At 41.5% G+C, this 22,586-nt stretch overlaps 1 protein-coding gene across 1 annotated transcript in view; it reads right to left on the bottom strand.

Moving 5' to 3' along the window:
* CLMN (calmin) overlaps window positions 1-22,586 on the bottom strand; it is a 76,660-nt gene that overhangs the window by 23,833 nt on the left and 30,241 nt on the right. Inside the window, exon 2 of the mRNA XM_058807139.1 lies at window positions 2,188-2,249. Coding sequence (XP_058663122.1) covers window positions 2,188-2,249 — 62 coding nt within the window. The remainder of the gene's footprint in view (window positions 1-2,187; window positions 2,250-22,586) is intronic.

Raw genomic sequence — 22,586 nt, forward strand, 5'->3', positions numbered from 1 at the left:
AGGCCTTGGGTGCTGATCCCTCAGACTAAGACATGTCCAGCAGAAGCAAATACCACTTTGTGCAGAAATAAGCCCATGATCCAGCCAGCCACAATGTCCCTTCTCATGTGAAAGTCTTCTGGTGGTGCCATTCTGTCTCCCAGCATTTTCTACTAACTTTAAAAAGCAACTTCTTGTATTGTGTCTCTCTTTTCTCAGCAAACTCCTCCAAAGGGAACCATCTCCTCACTTCACTGCAGTGTTGGTAGATCTGTGCACTTAAGGCACACAGCCAAGCTCAGCCCTTAGGGGTAGTCCCAGCTGCAGCAATTGCTGTCTGCTCAGTGAGTGCCACTCACTCACGTGTCCCTAAAGAGCCCAATCTTTTCATCTTTGGTGGGGCAATGCACTTCTGTTTGATTCAGCACTGCTCCTGGCAAACTGGGACCATGCATTTTCATCACTGGTCTTTAATCTAGCCTAAAGAGACTAAACAATGCTCCATGAAAGAAAGCAAAGTATCTTTCCTTTCAAAATTAAATAACTTATTTGAAAGACTAAATCCCAAACACTTTCTATTCTTTCAGTACTTAAAGCAAGAACAAACAGAACTCAGAAATTCAGACTACTCCAAATTATCCCATGATCAGCAGAGCCAGATCCTCTCAAGAGATGATCCAAGTAGGATCACACTAAAAGTTTCCTGAAGAAGTACAAGAAGACTTCATTGCTGCCTCTGAAAAAGAGAACCCACTCTGTAAGAAGTCCCTCGTTGAGGATAAAGGCAGAAGACACCTTTCTTTCTCAGTGAGTCTCCTCAGAGAATCACCTGAAATTAGAGACAGCTCTAGTGAAGTTGTCATTGTTTACATGGTTATGTTTATTACTCCACTTCCAGGAAATGCATTAATAAAACAAAAGGCTTTCACCCTTTCTTCACAAGAGCATTTTTATTTGTTGAATCAGAGAGGAAAAAAAATTTGTATGCACTCTAGAGAAATCTGACCTGCCCACAAAGGTTCTAAGACTTCATATGCCTGGCACACCAGAATTAGCAGCACCCTTTCAGCCTTTTTCCTTCAGTAAATCAAAGACCTTCTTTGCAGTCACATATTTGACAACCCTTTCTGACAAGTTCCAAACCTGCAGTTAGTTTAAAGCCCTAGAGCCTGATTCACAAAGGCATCGTGTAACACTGTCTTCATTCTTAGAGGCCCTTGGGAGCAATTGCTAGTCAAAACATTTCCAACTGGCCTTATTCTGATTTTCCAGTGAGATTTAGGAGGATCCCTTTATGCCTTCAAAAACACTCACTGCAGAGTAGTGGACTTAAGCAACTATAAATGTGATGCCTTTCTTCTAAAACCCTTTACTTTACTGTGTCTGGAGTGCAATCACTTTTCAAGAACTACTAAACTGAGAGTCAGCCCAAGCCTAGTCCCACTCTGTACTTTTTTGAAATTTAGCTGCACATACTAAAGCATTGTGAAGCTCAATCACCAGTCTGAGTAGATCAGGAAACTGGTCTCATTCCTTGATCCTGCACTAAGCATTGCTGCTGTCTCAGTAATATTAGGATTTTTTTTTTCTCTTTTCAATCTAAACATCAAAAAAAAAAAATTCTCTGTATGACAAACTACTCAGGAGAGGTAGTACTTATCTACTATCAATAAGAACAGTATCTTAGGTTTAAGAGCCATACTATGGTGCCATTAAGAAACAATTACAAGTTAAAGATATGATGTCCAAACATTAGCTCTCTGATGTAAGTGGATGTGTGAAGATCCCATCATATTGCCCCCAATAACATGACTGATAAGGAATTACTGTTTTCCATCTTCAGATCTGGGATGAAGACAGGTTCTGAAGAACAGCTTTCTTTAGCCATGATTCCTTAGATGTTAAAACTTCCAGTTCAGGGGAGAACACAGACATCATCTCAGAGCCTCAACCATATTTGATTTTAAGTGGGTGCATTCTATGGGAAAATTCTACCCTCATGGTAACAGGCAATGGCATTAAAGATTTAAATGCAACTGAGATGATAAAAGCCAGTCAAGCTTTCATTGTGCCTGGAGATGAAGTTTAATTAATATAAAAACAGGCTTTGAACTTCCACTCATTCTCCCCCAAAATGTGCACAGATGTCAACTTTGTTTCCAAAATTTAACTATATATCACAATATCAAGACTGTTTGTCAGTCTTACCTTTCCCAAGTGCAGGTTTATCCATCTGGTAAAGGTCCTCTTCTGGACATTTTCACGTTCGACTGGAAATATCAGAAACAAAAAACAGCACTTAACTTCCCAGAAGAGGGAAAACTGGTAGTAAATTTCAAAAACTGATGCACAAAAGAGTTAGAATTCATGACAACTTGGTGAATAAAATGAATATTTTCTAAGTCAGGAGATATAAGGTCCAATTTCAGTGTTTTGTCCAATTTCAGTGTTTTATTCAATTTCTTTGACCAGACATGAGCTGTACACTTGTAGATGCATTTAAAAGGCAGGAGGAAGGAATTTCTTAGTTTTGCAATCTTCAGTGTTCAGCTTCTGCAAGGTGAACATTTATGTGCTGTGCACAGCTCTCCAGTGTTGTCACTCTCTGAGCTTGACCCTTCTGTGTCAATTTATAGGATTATTGCTCTGACACCCTCATGCAAATTGGGCTGGCGTGGATTCCAATATATTTGCATGCACAGGGAAACAGGACCAACACAGCAATTTTGTCTTCATTCTTATGAATGGAAAAGCCTCATGAAATCCCATCTTCCCCGTCTCCTAACCAGTGATTTAGAATCAAAATTCCAAGTCCCCAGGCTGAAGAATCATTTTATTTATATTGCAATACGACTAGGAGTGCTTGTCCTCGCCAGAACTGTGCTGTACAAACAGCTCTTGGGCCAGCTGAAGAGTTTTTAATCACATCTGCCATTTCCTGAATCCATTTCTATAGTGAACTATGGCAAGAATGTAAGGGGAATCATGTTACTGACCAGCTTTCATTTACCTTCTAATATAAAAGAGTAAACCATATATTTAATATAAATGAAGTAGAATGTCAAAGCAATATTTCACTTTAAAGACAATTATTCTCAAGTGGTTACCAAGTTTCACTTGAATTAAGGAAATCTGATAATTTATGAACAAAACCCATTAAAACTAGTTATATGCTAGTATTTCAATTTACTCATAGAGCATATCAAATATATTTTAAAACCATTTTGTGTTTCTTCAGCCCTACAAAAACAGCTAACCTATCTACTGGGAAATCACATTCTGAAAAAGTCTGGGTTGCTTTTATTGGTCAGACTGATTACAGGCCAAGCAGTAGCTTCTGTAAATCAAATTTTAATATTGTTCTTTTTGATCATTCGAACCAAAGGGTCACAGCCTCTAATCATGTGTATAACTGTTTTCCTTATTTTGATGCAGTGGAATAGAGCTTTTCAGCATGAAGTACATCTGTCACTGATGTCCATTAAGGCCTTTTAAGTCGTCTTATTCCATAAAACCTGATTTTCTCCAGGATTGGTTACAAAAAGTCATTACCCTTTAAGTGCTATAGAAAACATAGAAAATGCCAAACTAATTATTGCTGTTGGCTTTTCTTTTAAAATATCTTAGAAGAATGTGCAAAGATTTGAAACAGCTCTCTCCAAATGAAACTGTAAATGATATTAGGACTCCGGAGTGTCTGTAAAAAACACCCACAGCATTTACCACCTACAAATCTCAAAGTACAATAAACTGAGAGATGTGTCGTATTTCTTGGGCTTTGCTTTCTTCAGCACCTCAGCTTCAGAACTGGGTTTTCATGCACTCACTCCCACAGCCAGGGCTGAGCAGCAAGAAGTGCTGTGTGTCACCCAGGGTGTAACTTCAACAACCGAGCTGATAAAATTAACCTTTGACAGTGGGTGGAGATTAAGCCAGAATTATTCCCAGATATGCTTCTTTCTGTTCAAATACAGGTGTACAGAACGGGCAGAGGAGCTAGCAGTAGGCAGCAGGGCACCCATTAAACTTGTACAAAATGTTGAGGAATGCTTGGATGGGCAGCAGTGCCAGGCTTCAGAAAAGAAAAAGGAGACCTTATCAAATGGGCTGGATACACAGATTTCCAATGTCAACCAAAATCAAAATGGAAACACAGAAAGGTTCACAGAAGCAAATGCAGTGTTTTCTGGTCTCATCAGAGGTTTGGTTTCTTGTCATATTTTTCACCAGTCACTTTGGCAACCTTCACTTTCAGTGTAAATAAAGATGCAAAAGAGAGCTGTGTTTATTTACAGATCATCCATAAAACTGAGCACACACTGGCTCCTAATTTTGCTGCAGAAATTCTGCCATGATGCAAATCAGGAGTTGCACATATGCCTCAAAGGATGGGTGAGCCAAGCTGGTATTACTGCTTTGGGAAGCTCACACACCAAACATTAAAAAAAGGCACATTCAGGAAAGCACTTGCATACACAGACAGGTTTCTGAGGTGAATTTGTCTCTATGGCAAACAGCTTCTTTCCAGGAAGTGATGACCCCAGAACGGGCACTATTTGATTCAGTAAAATTCTAAAGCAACAGTAACTGGAAGGGGAAGAGGAAAGGAGAGGAAATGTGTTTATAAAATCCCTAAGGCATACAACCCCCTAATGCAGTCCATATGCTGGATGGCAGATTTAATGGGAAAAGTTCAGCACAGGTATTTACTGGTGTGTGCCTTTAACTGCTATTCTGCTCCAGCATTGGGGACCTCCCAGTTTCAGTACAGCCCCTCCTCCCACAATCCTTTCATTTAAGATGATTGTAGAGACTCTATAAACTTTATGTAGTTTCTATAAATTAAATGGAATCTTTTTTTCTCCTTCACACCTAATATTATATGAAAGTGAAGAAAATCATTCAAGTCCAAAGTTCCTATACTTACATATATAGTTTACTGAAACTGCACTGTGTTTACTGGGCAGCTAGAGAGCAATAACACTATTATAAAATAATAATTACACCCACCATATGGCTGGCCCCTAAACAAATCCTATACTGGGAAAGAAGGATGCCTGCTGTGAGGGTTGAATTGAAAGATGTAATGTTGGAAGGTAAAAAGTCAGGAATTGACTTTTTGATTCAGCTCAGACCTTGATATAAGAGAAAAATTATAGATACGAATTCTGACCACTCACAGAAGCTGGGTCTTCCACACTCTTCCAGTAAGGAGAGTGTAAGAGGCACAGTGTTTGTATCCAAGTGCATAGGTAGGGCACTGACAGGCATTAACTGCAATAATTTAGAGGGAAAGAAGCCAGTGGAGAGGAAAAAGATGTACTGTTAGGATTGGGTGTACCCTACTATATAACCCCACAGTTCTCTGACCCACAGCTGTGTCCTGGAGGACAGCAGAATTTGGCTCAGCCCCAGTAACTGCACCCTAGTCAGTATTCCATATTCACAAAGATATTGCTTCATAAAATCTTATGACAAAGGCAACTAATTCCTCAAAGAGTAAAACTAAGCTAGTTCAAAAACCACTTGGGCAAAATTCAAGGTTAAGTTGCAATGCACAAGGGAGTTCTGCTGCTTTCCTGTGTGGCACTATTTCCTTCCCCATCAGTCTAGAAATTCCATGGGCATTTGCTAACGCCATTTCTCCCCCTCCCAAACGTCCTCAAAGGTCACTACTGTTTGCATCACCTGCAGGAAGCCAATCCCTAAGAGCCTCTATGTTCAACAGCAAATTGGAGATAGCAAATATTGATTTGCTTTAAATGCTATTTATTCTGTTGTAGAACCAGTTATGAATAATCCTCTGAGGCACACCACCATGGGGCTGGGCACTTCAAGGAGCTATGAAACATGGAAGCTGATTTGAGTAGAACACTTGTCGGTGTATAATTATACATAGTTTCAGGAAACTGCTTGATTTGCATGTATGGATATTACTCCCAAAGCAAAGCAGAAGGTCACTTAAATTTGCTTCCAAACCTATTAGCATTTCATCTAGGATATCATCATCAAATGACGTTAAAACCTTCACAACAGGCCAAGCTGGCTTGTAGATCCACTTACAACTTACCTTCCAGACATCTTGCCAAGTTCCAGTTTTGTAATTAGCACAAAATCCACCTTCCTTTTTTCTACCACAAGCTCAGCCTCTATAGATACACTCCCTATCAACAAGAAGCAAGTCTTCCAGATGGAAATGCTGGTGTTGGCCATCAAACTGTGACAGAGGATGCTTTAACCACCCTTGGCTGCAGAGGCAATAACCTGCCAGGGTAATCTCCCCATATTCACTTGTAAGTACCCAGTGGCCACCACAGAACCAGTTCACAATGTGCATGGCTCTGGATGTATCCCAGCATTTGCCAATGTCTTTGATCAGGAGAAAACGACACTTTTTATTACACAACAAAAATAGATGGGAAAATGTATGATAATTAAATACTACACCCTAACTCCAAAGTGGAACATGGTTCAGACACCCTAAGTCTTGGGAAATGCAAATTCCTCTTCCTCTGCCTTCCTCACCCCCAAACTCACATTCATAGAGTTAAGCAATCAATCAGTCTCTAATGAACACACATTGAACAATCCACTTTTGAACTCCAGGCCACTAAATAAAATGAGAGCTGGATTTAAACTGGGTGTTCCTGCACTGTGACACAGCTTAGGTATTTCTGATTACTAGAACATACTGACAGACTTGAATACTTCTTTCTCTGCAAACAGTGTTCACAAAGGAAGCCAGACTGACATCTTAGAAAATGGATTTTACCTAAAAATGCTCATTTGAGATGATGATAGATGCAAGTAATTGCCTACAGGCAAATAAAGACCAGGCCATTAGTTAGAGTACGTGGTCAGGCACTGGATGCAGGATGCTGATACCGGATACAGACAATCCATGGGGAGTACAGATCCTTGTCCAAGAGACCTTCTACTGTTCAAACACAGTACATGGGACAAAGTTCAGGTGCACAGCCCAAGGACAGAGCACATGGAAGCAACACATCTGGCATGGGGAGGATGATTAAAGGTGTACTGTAACAGAAGGAAAAAGGGGGGTGAGCAGGAGAGACTGGGTGCGGGGGTAGCAACTGACGGCAAAAAAACTGGAGAGTTTAAATGTGTAAAGTAGGGCAGGGAAAAGTGCAATTAAATTTTGTACTTTTGTTTCATGACAACACAGAGTTACATTAAACACATTGAACTACGAATGCTCAGAGACATAATTTCTATTAAATGTTTTCACAAGAGAATGAAAAAACAGCTCAAAACATTCCGCTCGTGTATGTGGTGCAGTCCAGCAACACTGCTCTGTGAACACTCAGTACTTGCACATAAAAATCTCCATATTTGTAGGAGTGTGAATTTTAAAGGCATAATCCAAATATAAGGAAAAATTTTAGCCAAATTGCCCACAAAATTAATTTTATAAGCTTATGAATTCCTGTGAATTCTATATTTTCCTTGTGCTTAAGAAATCCCCAAACAGCTTAGAAGATTAATATAAATTTTCTGTTTGATCTATACAGGGGTTGGAGGCTTTGTTGTGTACCATATGCCAATTTGATGTAATCTGGAGCACATGAAATATTAAATCTTAAAAACCCTGGTTTTCTAAAGCAAACATTAACTACACTATATAACATGAGTCCGCTCTCAAGTTACCTCTTATGAACAGGGCCTCTAAGCCCTCCAGATGAAGTTGTTAAGTTAATTGTTTGTTGAAACTGACCCATTTATTAGGGTCCTTATTAAATTTCTATGGCAGGTGTTGAAAGCTTGAGGCTTTTTCATTCCATCAAAGTTGCAGACTCCAAGTCTTATTGGTTCAAAATTCTTTAAAACTCGGGTTGGTGCTGTAGAACACAAACATTGTAAGATCCCAAGCATTACATTTTCATTAGCTGCAGCTAAACAGGTTTCTTTTGGACTTCAGTGTCTGGTTATAGCAAAATATTTACTGCTGCAATTGGTATATTAAGATTACCAGAAAAATACTACAAGATGAATATGAGATTTCTAAAAAACTCTTAGTGCTTCAATCCTCATAATGTCTGAGACAGATGTTTCTCTTGCCAAAGAATTAGATGAATTTACTTGTAAATTCTATTGGGCTTTGGAAGAGAAATCCTACATAAAATATTACTATTAAAGCTGATCAAAATAGCTTCCAATAAGAGGGATTTATATTTTCCCTTGAAAACTAATTTAGTAATGGCAGATGGTAAAGATTCCCCTCCATGTACCCTTCAACCACAAAGCAAATATCTTTGTTCACATTACTCTTTATATACATGGGAAATGTTATTGAACAGAATAACAAAATTTCTCATTTACATACCAGGAATGTTATGAAATAAAATCTGACAAGGTTAAAAAAGAGAAATGCAATTCTGTTCTGAACACTGAATGAAACAGACATCAGTGGATACTGTGAAGATTGCTGGACCCAAATAAAGTATTAACTAGGTTAAATTCAACAGTTTTGATATTGATCTAAAAAGTGACTTAAGTGTTGATCCACCAAGGGGTTTCCAGGCTGTGCAGAGCACCTCTTGTGGTTTGTTACACACTGTTCAAGGACCATAACACCTCTTTCTGTGTATGAAATGAAACAGGATTTGCTGTTACCAGCAGGTGCCATTAGGAGAAATGCAACAAGAACCAATAACGTTGTGGTTCAAGAGTTGTTCCTCACCCAGAGTTCATGATGTTCCAGTGCTGCTTGCTGCACTGGTACTGGCTTCTCCAAGTGGTTCACCTCCTGGGACTGAGGTCCCCAGCTCTGCAGTGGGCAAAATATCCTACCCCTGTCACTGCTGGCATAGTGAACTCTGCTTTAAAGCACAATGCTTAAATTCAATTTCAACCTCTTGCACCTTTTTTACTACTTGAGTATATTCAGTCAGATTCTCTGTACTTGCTCAAAAATAAAATAAGGAGCACCCCTCTGAAACTAACAAAATCATAGTTGCCACGTTCAACCAGGTACCAGTTAGCACTACCTTCTTATCAGTTAGAGAAATGGCTCTTGAATAAAGCTCACACTGACATGGTTTTACCAGCACAGACCTTTCCCTCCCACATGGAGAAGGAGGTCCCACAGCCATATCAGCATCTCTATCAGTATTCTATGTATCACTTCTAAGTGATCCCTGGAAAGATCTCCATTCTCATCTTGAGAATGAAAAATACATCATCCTCCAGAAACCATCCCACATTGAGCAAGTAAGGGTTAGTCACAGAGTCCAGTCCATTCCATCTCCACTTTGCATTTACCTTTACTTGTTATGGCAAACCGAGAAACCTTTGAAGCATTCCTTATTCTTCACACTTTTGCATTTCTAGAGAGGAAAAAAAATCCTTTTGGCTGGTTAACTTTGTTGAGACATCAAAATCTGAAATGCAATAAGATATTCTGCTATACATCATATCTGATGACAGTGCTAAAGCCTGAATAATTTGAGATGAGCAAAGAAGCCAAACAAAATCTGCATTATGTGTCAGGGATATTTCTTGACACTCAGAATCAGATGAGAACTACATGTGCCCAGAGTCCCACTGTTTCCTATATTTGTCAGTTAATGTTAACAGGTTGGTGTTTAGCTGTATTTTTATGCATTTGAAACTGTTGTAATTAAATCTGCGAGTAGAATGAAGAAAACACAGGAGCAGGGGACTGGCAACACAGAAGAGTCCCAGGCAGTTTCCTGAGCTTCTTTAGACAAATCAGTCTTTAACTCTCCCTGTTATTAACCAGGATCTTTAAAGCACCACAGGATGGTACAGAAAGGCTAAGAAGACAACTGCCAGAGACATATCATCTTCTTTGGAATTTGCCTTTACCTGGGGGAAACTTAAAAGACAGTTATTTCATTTTCTAAAATCAGGTAAGGAAAGGCAACCATGAACATGTCACAGAACTACCTTGCAAAAGCCCTGAAATCGCAAAGAGTTGTTTGTTGGGGTGCTGATGGTTCTGGATTTCTCTTTTCTGCATCCCCCACTGCCCCCAGACAACTCGAGATTACCTGGCCAATACATCATCCAAACCAAGGAATGCTTACAAAGCCTTCTGGACACCACAGAACTAGAAGAGGTTCAGAAGTAAAAGTTAGTTATATATTTGCAGAACTGAAAGACAGTAGTAAAAGCCAGAAAGAGTAACGCAGTGCAGGGACCACCAAAACCTACTGGTGTGCTCAAGAAATGCAGCGACCTCATATGGATTTGCAGAACCCAGAGCCACACTGCCTACTGCCCCTGTCCCACTCATTCTTCCTTTTAATGCCTCTTATCAAAGCCAATAAGCAGCACAGAAGAAACAGAGTGAGGAGCATGGTAATCAGGTGAATATTAGAGACATGCAGAAATACATGCAACTCTAAGAGCAAAAGATTGAACAGATTTATGGAGATTAATATTTACTAGAGAAAAATCCTCTGGCTTTGGAGGAATAAGCAGATGCTTTGTTCATTGTGGGCCAGACGTGATCTGAAGTAGAGGGTACAAACCTCTTTTGGAGGGACAGAGAGGAACACAAAACCAAAAACAGTGTAAGAAGTGGGAGCTACACTATATAAGGTGCTGTATTGCAGTGCAAGGCAGCCACCATTCAAAAATGGATGAAGGCAGACCACAGGCTGCCAAAGCTAGGTTAAAATGGATAAAAAGCTGAACTACAGTAGAAATCCTTTTTAAGATGCATTTTATAAAATCCAAGAGCCTAGCATACTCAGTATGCAGCACCAGTACATACACCTGAGGAGTTGCCATTTGACTTAAATGACCTGTTGGGAGGTATTCTAACTCAAGAGAGTTACTCCTGCTTTTCTAGAAAGGGTGGCAGCCACAGAAGAAGTAACAGGCAGACTAAGGATGGCAAAATTCTAAGTGTTCAGTGAAGTTAACCATGCAGTCTCCCCCTCAAGATCCCAAGCCTGGCCCCTCTAGCACTAACACAGGCTGTGTGGGCAGCACAGCAGAAAGCCTGGTCCCCTCTGCACCCTGGTGAGCACTGCTGCAGGTAGAACAGGGAATTGTGAGCTCAAAGTCCTGAGTATTATTCAAAAGTGAGCAGAGAAATTACTTTTCTGAAATCAGCAGCAGTCTTTCCTTTGCTCCAGCAGGCTCTAAGACCAGGTTATAATGTATGAACATAGTTCAGAAATAATATTGGCACAGCGTAACAATTAATCAAAACTGGAAGGTGTCAGACAAAATCTTGGACTGGGTTTGGATTAAGGCCTGCAGTAACACTCAGAATCCCAGTTCTCCCTGAGTCTCACAGAATGTGGAAATGCAGCCCTCAAGTGACTCACTGATGCTCTTGATGAAGCTCCACATTTTTAGTTATGTGCCTGAAGGCAGGCTTGAACAAATCTGCCAGGATGAAAACCCAAGGAAGAGCAATGTGTGTATGAGCTCTCTTGTTCTGAGGATCCAACAGTAAAATAGAACCATTTTATGGCATTAAACCAATGCCATCAAAAGCCACAGCACAGTGAGCTGTAGACACTTCATGCATCTTCAACACTGACGCTGACATGCCTCCTCACTTTGCTATTAAATAGCTCACCTGTAGCTTCCAAGATAGCCACCACCTCTCTACCTTGCTAATTTCTGCAACTATTTTCCAAATTTCAAATGAGAACATGGCAGGAACCATGAAAATTCACACTTTATCCTCCATAGCCAAAACATGGAACATCCACTCAGAAGGAAAGGCAAACATAAAAAAATTTGGATTTTAGTGCCAAGCAAGTATCTGTGTTGTTTATGGACATTTCCAAAAACAAAATCTACCAGAGAGACATTCCTCATGTACAATTTTGCCCATAGCAAGAAAATCTTTCAATTACTACATAACTATACTGTGTGTTTGCACTGTACATAACTATACTCTGTGTTTGCACTGTACCTTTAACCTCATCAGCTCTGTCATCCTCCTTTTCAGACTTTTTCATCCCTGGGGACAAGACACAGCAGTGTCTTCTGTTACAAAGAAGCAAATGGAGGCAGCAAGAACTTCAGGGACCAATTATCACACATGCAACAAGCCCTTCCTTTAATACAACCTGCAGTGCTCACATGGCATCATTACATCTTTCCAAAAGCCAAGTTTAAAATTAAAAAAAAAAAAAAAAAAAAAACTGATGGAAAGAACAGGTATTTTGTTGCTTTGATCTGTGTCCAGCATGTGTAATTATCCCTCCTGAGATGTGTTGAATAGATACACTTCACAACAGGACCTAAGCCATCTATTTGTTTTATTAGCTTGTACTCAGAAGAATTTAATCTGATATTCCAGAGAAAGGCAGACCTTCCAATATATGTCATAGTCCCTAGCAGAGAAATTTTGGCATGGGAGGGAGGGCCAGCACAAGGGCGGGGTCAAGCCACATTTTGGCAGCAGAGCTGGCCCAGTGTGTACAGCAGCCCTTGGCCCAAGAGCACTTACCATTACAAATACTATCCCATGAGCTCACTCTTGCTCCCCTTGTTGCATTGCCTTGCATCTCACTGCAAGCCCTAACAACAGGATTATGGCTAGTGCCTGTTCCTCCTGGTTTTTTATCCATTTGCCATATCAAATAAGGAATGTTGTGCAATGGGAATAATGCAGAGCATGAGGGCTGACAGCATTCCTGCTGCTGGAGGAGTCAGAAGAGCTCTAATCAGTCAGCTTCTGTTCTGCCTCTTTTTCCTCTCTCTGACAGGCACACCTGGCAATTTCAGCCCAGAGGAATGCTGGTATGTGCTGGATATGCTTATTTGGTGATACTTCCATCTTCTTTAGGCCTCCAGTTACCTTTAGAGCTGGAACATGCGTGCTCCCCAACAGGAAAAAATCAGCACATTAGCCTCTGTTTTTCTTCAACCATAGGAAATATGGATGGATGGATGGATGGATGGATGGATGGATGGATGGATGGATGGATGGACAGCCAAAGAGAACACTGATGCTGTCAGGACTACACACTCCAGTTCCTTATGGAAAACCATCAAATAGGAAAAGACACCAAAACCATAAGGAAGGCTGCACTGCACACAGACCCTGGTGTCTGAACACCTTGTCACCAGCACTGAGATGAGGTGAGCTGGTACCAGCACGGGCACTGGCAGTGTGGGTGAATGGGATGACAAAATCTCCTCACTCAGGCCCTGCCTGTGCTCAAACCAGAGATTTCAAAGCTGTTTTAAGCCTGTTTGTATATGACTTGTACAAGATTCTTTCATAAGAAGGCCAGGTATCTCACAGAGCTGTGTTAGAGCCAGGACAGAGCCACTCTGCCTATTCTGCCTTTGCATGTGCTTCCAGCTGAGAAGGTTTTGCAGATGGTCATGGTCCTGTGCCTTGCCTGGCTGATGCCATCCAGCAATTGCTTCGTTGTGAGAGCCTGGTTTTAAGTTGAGAACCTTAACTCTTGTGAGGAGTTTCTACTCTTTACAGCTGTATGAAATGACTTAAAACAAACAAAACTTTTCAGAAGTATGAACCATGACTCATGGATTTTGAGAGCCAGAGTTCACATATCCCCATTGTGTGTCATTTTGAGATCATGGAAAGACATTATTAAGTACTCCAAGGACTCTGGCAGGCTTGAAGTCCGCATGAGCACCATCAAAGCACTTGCAGCACCCATAGTAAAAGCAAAGTCAGACCAGAGAGTTGAGTAATCATGACTAAAACATGATCATACAGTCAGCTCCCCTCAGGATTAGAAACAAAATGAAATCTTCATGGAGGAAAAAAAATAATCAGGAATGCAACAACCTGATTGCAGCCTCTTGCATGGCAACAGGGAAACACCAAGTCTTTAAGCAGATGCTACTTTGAAACTGAGGTATCATTAAAAAAAAAAAAAATTACTCTCAATGCAAAACAGCATTTAGACTCTGCTACAAAATATTGCTGGGAAGGTCATGGATACCAGAGTATGACCTCTATCAAAAAATCCTATGTAAGGTATGTCAAGGAGAAGGCTCAAAATCTTAAATGCCTGTGGGAATTCCTTTCAGGCCTCAGGTAAATTTTCATGCTCTGTGCTTCTCATCTGTAACAGTGCAATCATTCATGCTTTGAAGCTAACTTGAAACTGAACCCACAAACACTGACAGCAAAGTCAGGCCCTAATGTTTAGTAAATAAGGAATTCATAGGATTACTTTCATCATTCATCTATCCAACAACACCAAAACTGCTGATCAATAACATCATTTGCCCAGACAAGGAAGGAATGCCAACAGGAGTTGATACACCAGTGTGCCTCTCCTGTGCTGGCTTTGTTTGCACCTGTATATTGACCCCAGCGCAGTAAAGTTGTAAAGACAGAAACACCTTTTACCTACTAACCCTGGAAGTTACTGATACTGGAAGTAACAGAGGAGGAAATGTTACAACTGAACTTCACCACGAGGCCATTCCTCCCTTGCTCACCAACGTGACATTCATAAGAAAGTCACCAGAAATGTCAGGATGGGAATTTTGTTTTAGTGTAACTGCACAGACACTTTTCATGGTTACCCTTTAGTTTATTTTTTCCATTAATAATTTTGACTGCAATTTAGCTGTAAGAATGGCTTTGAAAATATACCTTCTCTATTTCAATTTATTTCTACAGCTGCAGAATTACATTGTTTAACATTTCTTTCTTAAGTGGATTTCCTTTGGCTTTGGCTCCCATTTAATAAAGCGACGAGTTTACTGAAAACAGCCTTTGTAGTTTCAGTGGATTAGTAGGGTAAAGCCTAACTTGATTGAAAAATAACTTTGCTCCATGTTGCTTTACTGCCAGTCAGCTCACACTATTGCCTACAGCTGCATCTGGCTGACAGACCAGTAATTTCATTTTTTGTTTGTTTTCAAATGGTCAGCAACAGCCACACCAGTGACATGAACACTCTTCATTTTCTGTGGTGTGTGCAGAGTAGGTGGGAATCCTCTAAGTGGAGACACATTGTCAGGAGAGGGCTTTGCTGCTCTGCTGGAGATCAGCAGCTGATAAATGCAAAGAAAGCATGCATGGAGCGAAGACAGCAATGCAATTACTTACAATTCCATGCCAGATGAAACACGTGGGTGGCAATTAAGTACAAAAAGCTTGTCAGAAATCCCTAAGCACATAATTTAATCAGGATTTGATGCTATGACACCACAACATGCAGCACACCTCTTTAAGGGCTGCAGAGCCTTCGTTCCTCACTCATCTCACATCCTGCAGCGTTCTGGCCACAGCTGTGTCCCTCAGAGGCTCTCCTTGACAGCACCCACAGCCCAAGATAAGCATCAGGATTTAGCTTTTACTTGTCTTCTAAAATAAACAGATTTAATCTGTAGATCATTCCATTATAAATAAAATAATAAATAATAGTTACTCTGTTCTCTCAGCATTGAAAAGGTTTAATTTTATAGCTGTTTTTGTAGGGTGGTCACACTAAACCTCACATGCGTAAGCAAACAAAGACACTTTGACACTAACAGATGAGAAGAAAGGACCATGGGTCATTCAAATTCCCAAGAAAAATCTTGTCTTCCTCTCCTACGTTGGCCAGAAAATTAAAAAAATGGAGGTAAGTGGTGGCTTTTACAAATGCCAGTATTAGCTCATAGATCTCCACTGGAAAAACAATAATCAATTAATTTACTTCTATGACCATTAAACATAGGATTTTAAAGCTTAATTCTATAAATCCTTCCACTTAGACACTTTCAGCCAACTTTCTCCATTAAAAAAAATTTAAAAGATACAATCAGGTATAGAAGTACAATTATATACCAAAGGACATATTTTTGTCACAGACAACATGAAGAGAAATAAAAACTTTGATTTTATGAACAGATTAAAATTTTCAAAATAATGACAAAAAGTACTTAGACAAGTTCATAGTATTTACAATTTCAACAGAGATCTCCTTGCATAAAGAACATAAACTTTGCCCACTACAGCAATACAGAGATACAGCAGTCTTCTAGGGAATTTCACTGGTAAGGAAGCTGCCAAGGGGATAAGAGATTAAATCATCTGGTTTCAGAAGGAATTGTCAGTCAAAGGAAAAACCTTCTGCTGGCATAAACTGACCCTTTTCCTCTGGATTTTTAGACACTTATAAAATTGATCCATGCAATTTCAGGGTCAAACATAAGAAATTATCACTGTATTGATTTTAAAACAAGTTACATTTGATTGATTTGTCTGATGTCATACAAGAAGCCAAGTTACATCTCAAGCCTTGCTCTTTTAAGTCACACTTGGCATGGTATGCCAGGATGTGCTTAGAAAGCTCCGATTCGAGTTGAGTTTCTATGCAAGAGATGGATCTTGGAAATGCAGCTTGCGTGGGCCCTTTTCTTAATGAAATCCACTGAGATACTGAACTCCACAGTTAAAATAGGTTTTTCCATACAGGTTTGAAGCGAATGAATTTGGAGCAGAATGTACTTGCTATAAAAAGTAAGGGGAAGAAAAAGTCTTCAAACTTAACATTTGTCCCAAGAGTCACATAAAATTTCATGTCTCAGGGTTGTCTTCCAGGGAAACTAATGTTTCCCTGGAAACATGTTTCTAAATACAGTTGCTCCACTCACATCTTGTACTAACTGTTCTTCAAGAACAGAGATGGGCTAATCAATGCTGAGTTAGTACCCCTGAAACTTGCCCACTCAAGTTAAATCCCACAGTTTCTCAGGATACACCTATTCTTAATAACTTAATGTAACAACATTATGTAACAAACCTAACCTGCGGTTCAAGTTACTTCCAAAAGTCAATGCATGCAAGTCCTCATCTCATACTTTAGCAGTAGCCCTAAAACATTTTTAACCTCTGGCACAAAAATAGAGATGCACTACTAATTACTCCTCAAGTCAGAGACAGCTGGTGCCCAGCCAGGTACCAGAGGCATTCCACGAAAGGGAAAAGTATCCTGACTCTTCATATCATGCCTGGCACATTGGAGCAGCAATCACTTGCAGAAGCAAGATCCAGTTAAGCTGCACCAGTTAAGCTATGATGAATTACACATTTCTCAGGAGCTCCTGGGAACCAGTGGAGGAAATCTGTGAAGTCACCGTGGTGTGTGGTTTCAGGAGGAGGAAATCTGTGAAGTCACCGTGGTGTCTGGTTTCCCTCCTTATCCAGGCACTACTGTAAGCATTAGTCCCAGTTTCCTCATGGATAAAGCATAAATGCTGGTGAATATTTCACTTCTAGAGAGCAAGAAGAAGGAGCTGCCTATTTCCAGCACTCCTTCTGGTTACCCTGCATTGAACTTCTTGCCAATATCCACCTACAACTAGGAGACAGTGTGGGTCCTGGCCTGTTTCCTAACAAGATCTCCAAGTTGCAGTGGGTTTGGCAGAGTGCTGTCTTGTGTCTCTGCCTAGGAAGAGCTGGCTCTGAAAAAAGTCTATGGGTGATACCAGCCTTTGTCCTGTCATCTTTATGCTTTACCAGAACAGAGGTGCTGGAACACATCATGCTAATCTCTAGTGACTGCTTACCTGGCAGATGGATATTTCTGGTGACAAACAATTCTTTAATCTTTTGATACAAGAGTGGTGGCAAGAGTAAGATTATTTGATCTGAAGAAATGAAGACTTAGGATTTGACAGAATAATTTTTTCTCTTTGTGTGAGGTGTCTCATGAGTGGCACTGAGAGACTAATTTGCTGTCTTTCCCAGCAAAAAAACTAAGGAACATCAAATGAAAACACCAGGACACAGGTTCAAAAACAAAACTAAGGGAATTGCCTCTTCACACAGTTGCACTGTTGAAGTCCTCACAGCCACTGAGGATTCAACACGTTTAGTGAGAGCTTAAGAGGAGGGACAGTCACTGAAGGAAAATTCACCCATGTTGTTCACCAGCAAATTCCCTCCTGACTCTGGAAGTCGCTGTTTTGCAAATGTTTGCAGACTAGATGAGGAAATTGTGAAAACTCTTGCCCTTTTCTCATGCTAACTAGGCACCCCCTCTGGCATTGTCAGAGATACTTGGCTGGGCAGATCTTTGTGTGAACATGCCTCCAGCACAGTCCCTGTCAGGTACTGCAATGGATGAGTCTCAGCTGTGGGACAGGGCAGAGAGAACCTGGGCTGAAGGCAAGCTGACATGTTCTAGGCTGAAGAAAAGAACCACTATGGATAAAAGGCCCTGGGAGGTAGAGAAAAAGCGAGAAACCTTTGCTTTTTCACACTTGTATAGCAAGGCAAGAGCCTTGGGTTTTGTTTTCCTTTCACTATTGCCTGCTCTGTCCAGTCTACAGCAGGACTTTCACCACTGTAGATAAACAGATGATAGTTACCATACCTGACATCAATATAAAGTCTTCTTTGCATGACCTTGTATGGTCCCACCCTTAGATGGACTGCAATATTAAAAAACAAATCAGGGAGAAGGAAGGACCTGGATAAAACAACCCTTTTGGCTTCCTGCTCCAAGAGCCTTTCATTCACTTTTACTGGTAAAAACTAATACACCTTGTTAAAGTCAACTGCTTTAACAAATTACTTTATTAATTTAAAATGTACTAACCTATTTCTAAAACAACTGGCCTTGTTAAAGCAGCTGTCTGTTAATGAAACAGCCGTGATAAAACTCTGCAGTGTCTTAGACAATGTAGCTATCACAGAGCCCATGGGTGGGAGACAAGTATTGTCATCCCAAGCTGGACACACAGAAAATCCCCTACAGTAAGCATAAGAACCAAAGCAAATAAACAGGTCTCCTGTCACACCCTGAAGGTTGCCACCTCCCAGTGCTTGCCAAGGAAAGCACATTCCAGATACAGGGCCCTTCCTGACTGCCACAATTACTCCCAGAAACAGGTCTAATCCATCAGGCTCCAGATCTCTGTGGGAAATCAAAAGCCAGAAATAAAGTCAGGAAAGTAACACAAAATTATTCTCAGACAGGTCACCACAGAGAATATTTTTAAACCAGAAACAGTCTGCTCAATGTGGGCTAGAAGCAAAGAGCAGTTACTTTCTCTTACCGTCACAGTGAGCACTGTTTCACTGATGCCAACTTCTTCTGGAGATTTATTTCTCCATCTCCTTGCAGATCTGTTTATCTTTGCAGACCCCTAGTTCCTCCATGGAGATCAGAAAATGACACTTCTGCCTGCTTTGCCTAGGGCTGTCCCTGCTCTCCCTTGGGCTGACTAGGCTGTATGAACACCCCTCTTTCTTCCCTCCTGGCATGAGGAGAGCATTTTGTAGAGAAGCAGGTTTGCTGAGCAGCCAGGGATACAGAAAAAGCTGCTATTAAAGGTTTTCCTAGCAATGCAACTGCTTGACAGACAAGGTCACCATTGTATTTATTTGTTTTAAAAAGTAAACACTACAACATCAACTGAGTGTTTGTAAAGAAAACTGCTGCTTCCAGGCATGTCAGCATCTACTGTCCAATGTCCTTGCCTTGGGCCTGTAAGAGCATCCTGGCACTTCTGGAAGAAGCTCTGGGCAGAGAAGTTATCAGTGAAAGACAAGAAGAAAGAATTTTAAGCAAAGAATTTGACTCTGATAAATTCTGTGGGTGTGGTGATATATGAGAATGTTCTTTCAATTTGAAGCATCTCATTGCTGCCTCTGTTCATTTCTGAGAGGGGGGGAAAAAAAAGGTGTTTCTTAACTGGTACTATTTTTCAGGAATTGTGCCTGGAGCAAAAGAGAATGCCACAGTTATCAAAAAGGACTCTGTGTTCTTACGGAGGAAGCATCTCAGTCCCCAAGTGCTGTGACTACTCAAGACCTCTGCACAAGGTGCATATCCAAGTGCTTTTCCCACAAAGCCACCTGTGCTGCACTCTCAAGGACACATTCCCTTCACTCTATCTGCCACCCCTTGCAGTTCCTGGGCAGGAACTTCTCACACTGCAGTCCTTACACCTCAAATGATCTGCACTGGTCTGGGCACACTCATCAGCAGTTTCTTATGGCTTGGAGACTTTGTATTAACTTCAGACATAGAAGTGAGAAGGTAGAATTGTTTTGCATTAAGGAATGCTGTCAGCAATCCAGTTTTGGGGAAGACCTGTCTTTAAAAGTTTATAGTTTCCCAAGTTGCAACGTGGATCAATGAGAATTTGATGGCCAATTATGGCACACCTGAATTTTTGCCTTCAGTTTGGAAGCACCAGCTCATGCTTACCTTTAAATGCCTTTCTGGTTCTTGCTCGAAATTGTACAATAATGTCCCTGAAACCAAGCTACAGTGTCTGCAGTTGTGTGTACTGAAGAGGTTCACAGGTGTTCTACCTAGCTCTGCACACCAGTGTGCTCTTTCTGGATGAATGCTCATTCCAGTGAAACCCTCTGCCCTGAATGGAGTTGGTGGTATGAGTGGTATCAGACATATCAGTCCTTGGAAATGGATCATTTTTGTCCTCTACTCTGCTGCTTTAGGAAAAAAAGGGAGTTCTTTCCTTGTTAGGAAGTTACAGGCCCAGTGAGCCCTAATTCAAACCCACACGTCCCCTGGGTGCCCCTCTGCAGAGGCACGTCCTTGCGCTCCACATGGCTCCTGTCAGTGTCCCACATCCCCGTCCCAGATTTGTACCCTCCTGCCAATTCCTCTCAGAACTGCAGAGGTGCTCGGTTCGAGGTGCTCACAGCCAGCCCTGTTCTGTGGGAGTGATCCCCATTTGCAGAGGTGCTCACAGCCAGCCCATTCTGTTGGAATGATCCCATTTGCTGAATCCCCAGTGCAGGAGGTCCCAGGGTGCAGCAGCAGAGCAGCTCCAATGCAGCACTGCCACGGCTGCAGCAATGCCTGCCCCAGCCCTGCACCTCCGAGCTTGCAGGGCTGCCCCAGGGCCCCTCTGCCAGCCTGGGCCATGGGGCATTGCCCTCAGGGCTGCCCCAGGGCCCCTCTGCCAGCCTGGGCCATGGGGCACTTCCCTCAGGGCTGCCTCAGGGCCCCTCTGCCAGCCTGGGCCATGGGGCACTGCCCTCAGGGCTGTCCCAGGGCCCCTCTGCCAGCCTGGGCCATGGGCACTGCCCTCAGGGCTGCCCCAGGGCCCCTCTGCCAGCCTGGGCCATGGGGCACTGCCCTCAGGGCTGTCCCAGGGCCCCTCTGCCAGCCTGGGCCATGGGCACTGCCCTCAGGGCTGTCCCAGGGCCCCTCTGCCAGCCTGGGCCATGGGGCACTGCCCCCCCTTCCCCTGCTTTGCCCCAACCTGCAAGGAGGAGTTTTGCTCCACACCTCGCGTGCCTCTGTCTAACATATGCACTCTGGATAAAATGCTATTTTTTATGTCTTCGTTAATCTCTTTGAGCTCCTTTAATTGCAGCCTGGAAGCTTTTTCCAGACTAGTGGCTGGCATTATTTTATCCTTTCCCTGAACAGTTCATCTGCCTTTGCAATTTACAGGCATTTCTCTAGGGGTGAATTTCAATTTTTCCTGGGGTATGAAGTCACATGTTCCACAGATTATCCCACCATCCACCCTCCTTCTGCTTCTTGAGTCAAGTCAGAGAAAAAAAACCAATATGCATACTTCTCTCTCCCCAAAAAGCACATTCTATCCCATTAAAAATCGAGGCACCATGTACTTTTGAAGAGCAGAAATAAATCCTGCAGATTCACCAGCTTGTCATTTGCTCCCCCATGCTATCACTAGACAACAATATTAAGTAAGGTTTTTTAATTTTCTTTTTTCCTATGGTCCTCTCTGCACTCAGGCTCTGTACTTTTTCCACATGCAACCAAGCATTATTTGCCAAGGAGCCCCTTTTTCCAGGCAGTTTCTGCTGGATGTACAGCCCTTCTAGTTATTGTTACTTTGCTTTCCTGCACTATTCTTTACTTGTTAAATTGATTATTTGATTCTATTACGCACACCAAGTACCAGCAAATTTAATATTTCGGAAAATATCAGAAAAAGCTGGTTTCAGAAACACCTCAGCTAATTCCAAGAGCAGCTTATCTTGTGTCTCACTAGGTGCTCACAAACCCTTGTGGGGCTCTCCAAATTCCTGCCCCCTCTAATCCGAGCTTCTTCCTCAAATTTGAATGTAAATTGCTCCATGATACTTTTGAGCAGTTCTTGTATTTCCTCATAAACATGCTGCATCTCTGTCTCTTCTCCAGGTTTGATAATTTGACCTTCAGTAGGAACATTTTCAGGAGCAAGGAAAAATGTAGGTGCAAATCACAGGCACTTTCATTTTTCTTCATGCATATTAAAGGCAGATGGAAAAGCAAGCACAGCAGACCAATATTGTAAATAATTCAGGGATATGAAAGGTTCCTCTACAGAAGCATCATTATATTTTAAACTGCTTTCAGTTTAAATGTTTTCAGCAATTAAGAAACAGCTGTGCAGGCCACTTTCTTTTAAAAGCATCACTCTCATCAATAACACAGTGTTCCTCTGTGAGTAAATGCTGTTTGTTAGGATTTCCAAAAGGACCACTGACTCCTGTTGTATAATTTGGGTACGACTCCTTAGTAAGATTAATCAGCAGCTCAGAGCTTGTGGGAAGTGTGCAAGTGTGATACATCAAAAAGAACCATGCAACTGCAGTGTGATGGAAAATTAGTACTTTCCACGCCAAAAGGATTGCCATGGGTGAAAGGAAGGAAGAAAGAAAAGGAAGG

This window comes from Ammospiza caudacuta, chromosome 6, assembly GCF_027887145.1.
Source record: "Ammospiza caudacuta isolate bAmmCau1 chromosome 6, bAmmCau1.pri, whole genome shotgun sequence".
NCBI lineage: Eukaryota > Metazoa > Chordata > Aves > Passeriformes > Passerellidae > Ammospiza > Ammospiza caudacuta.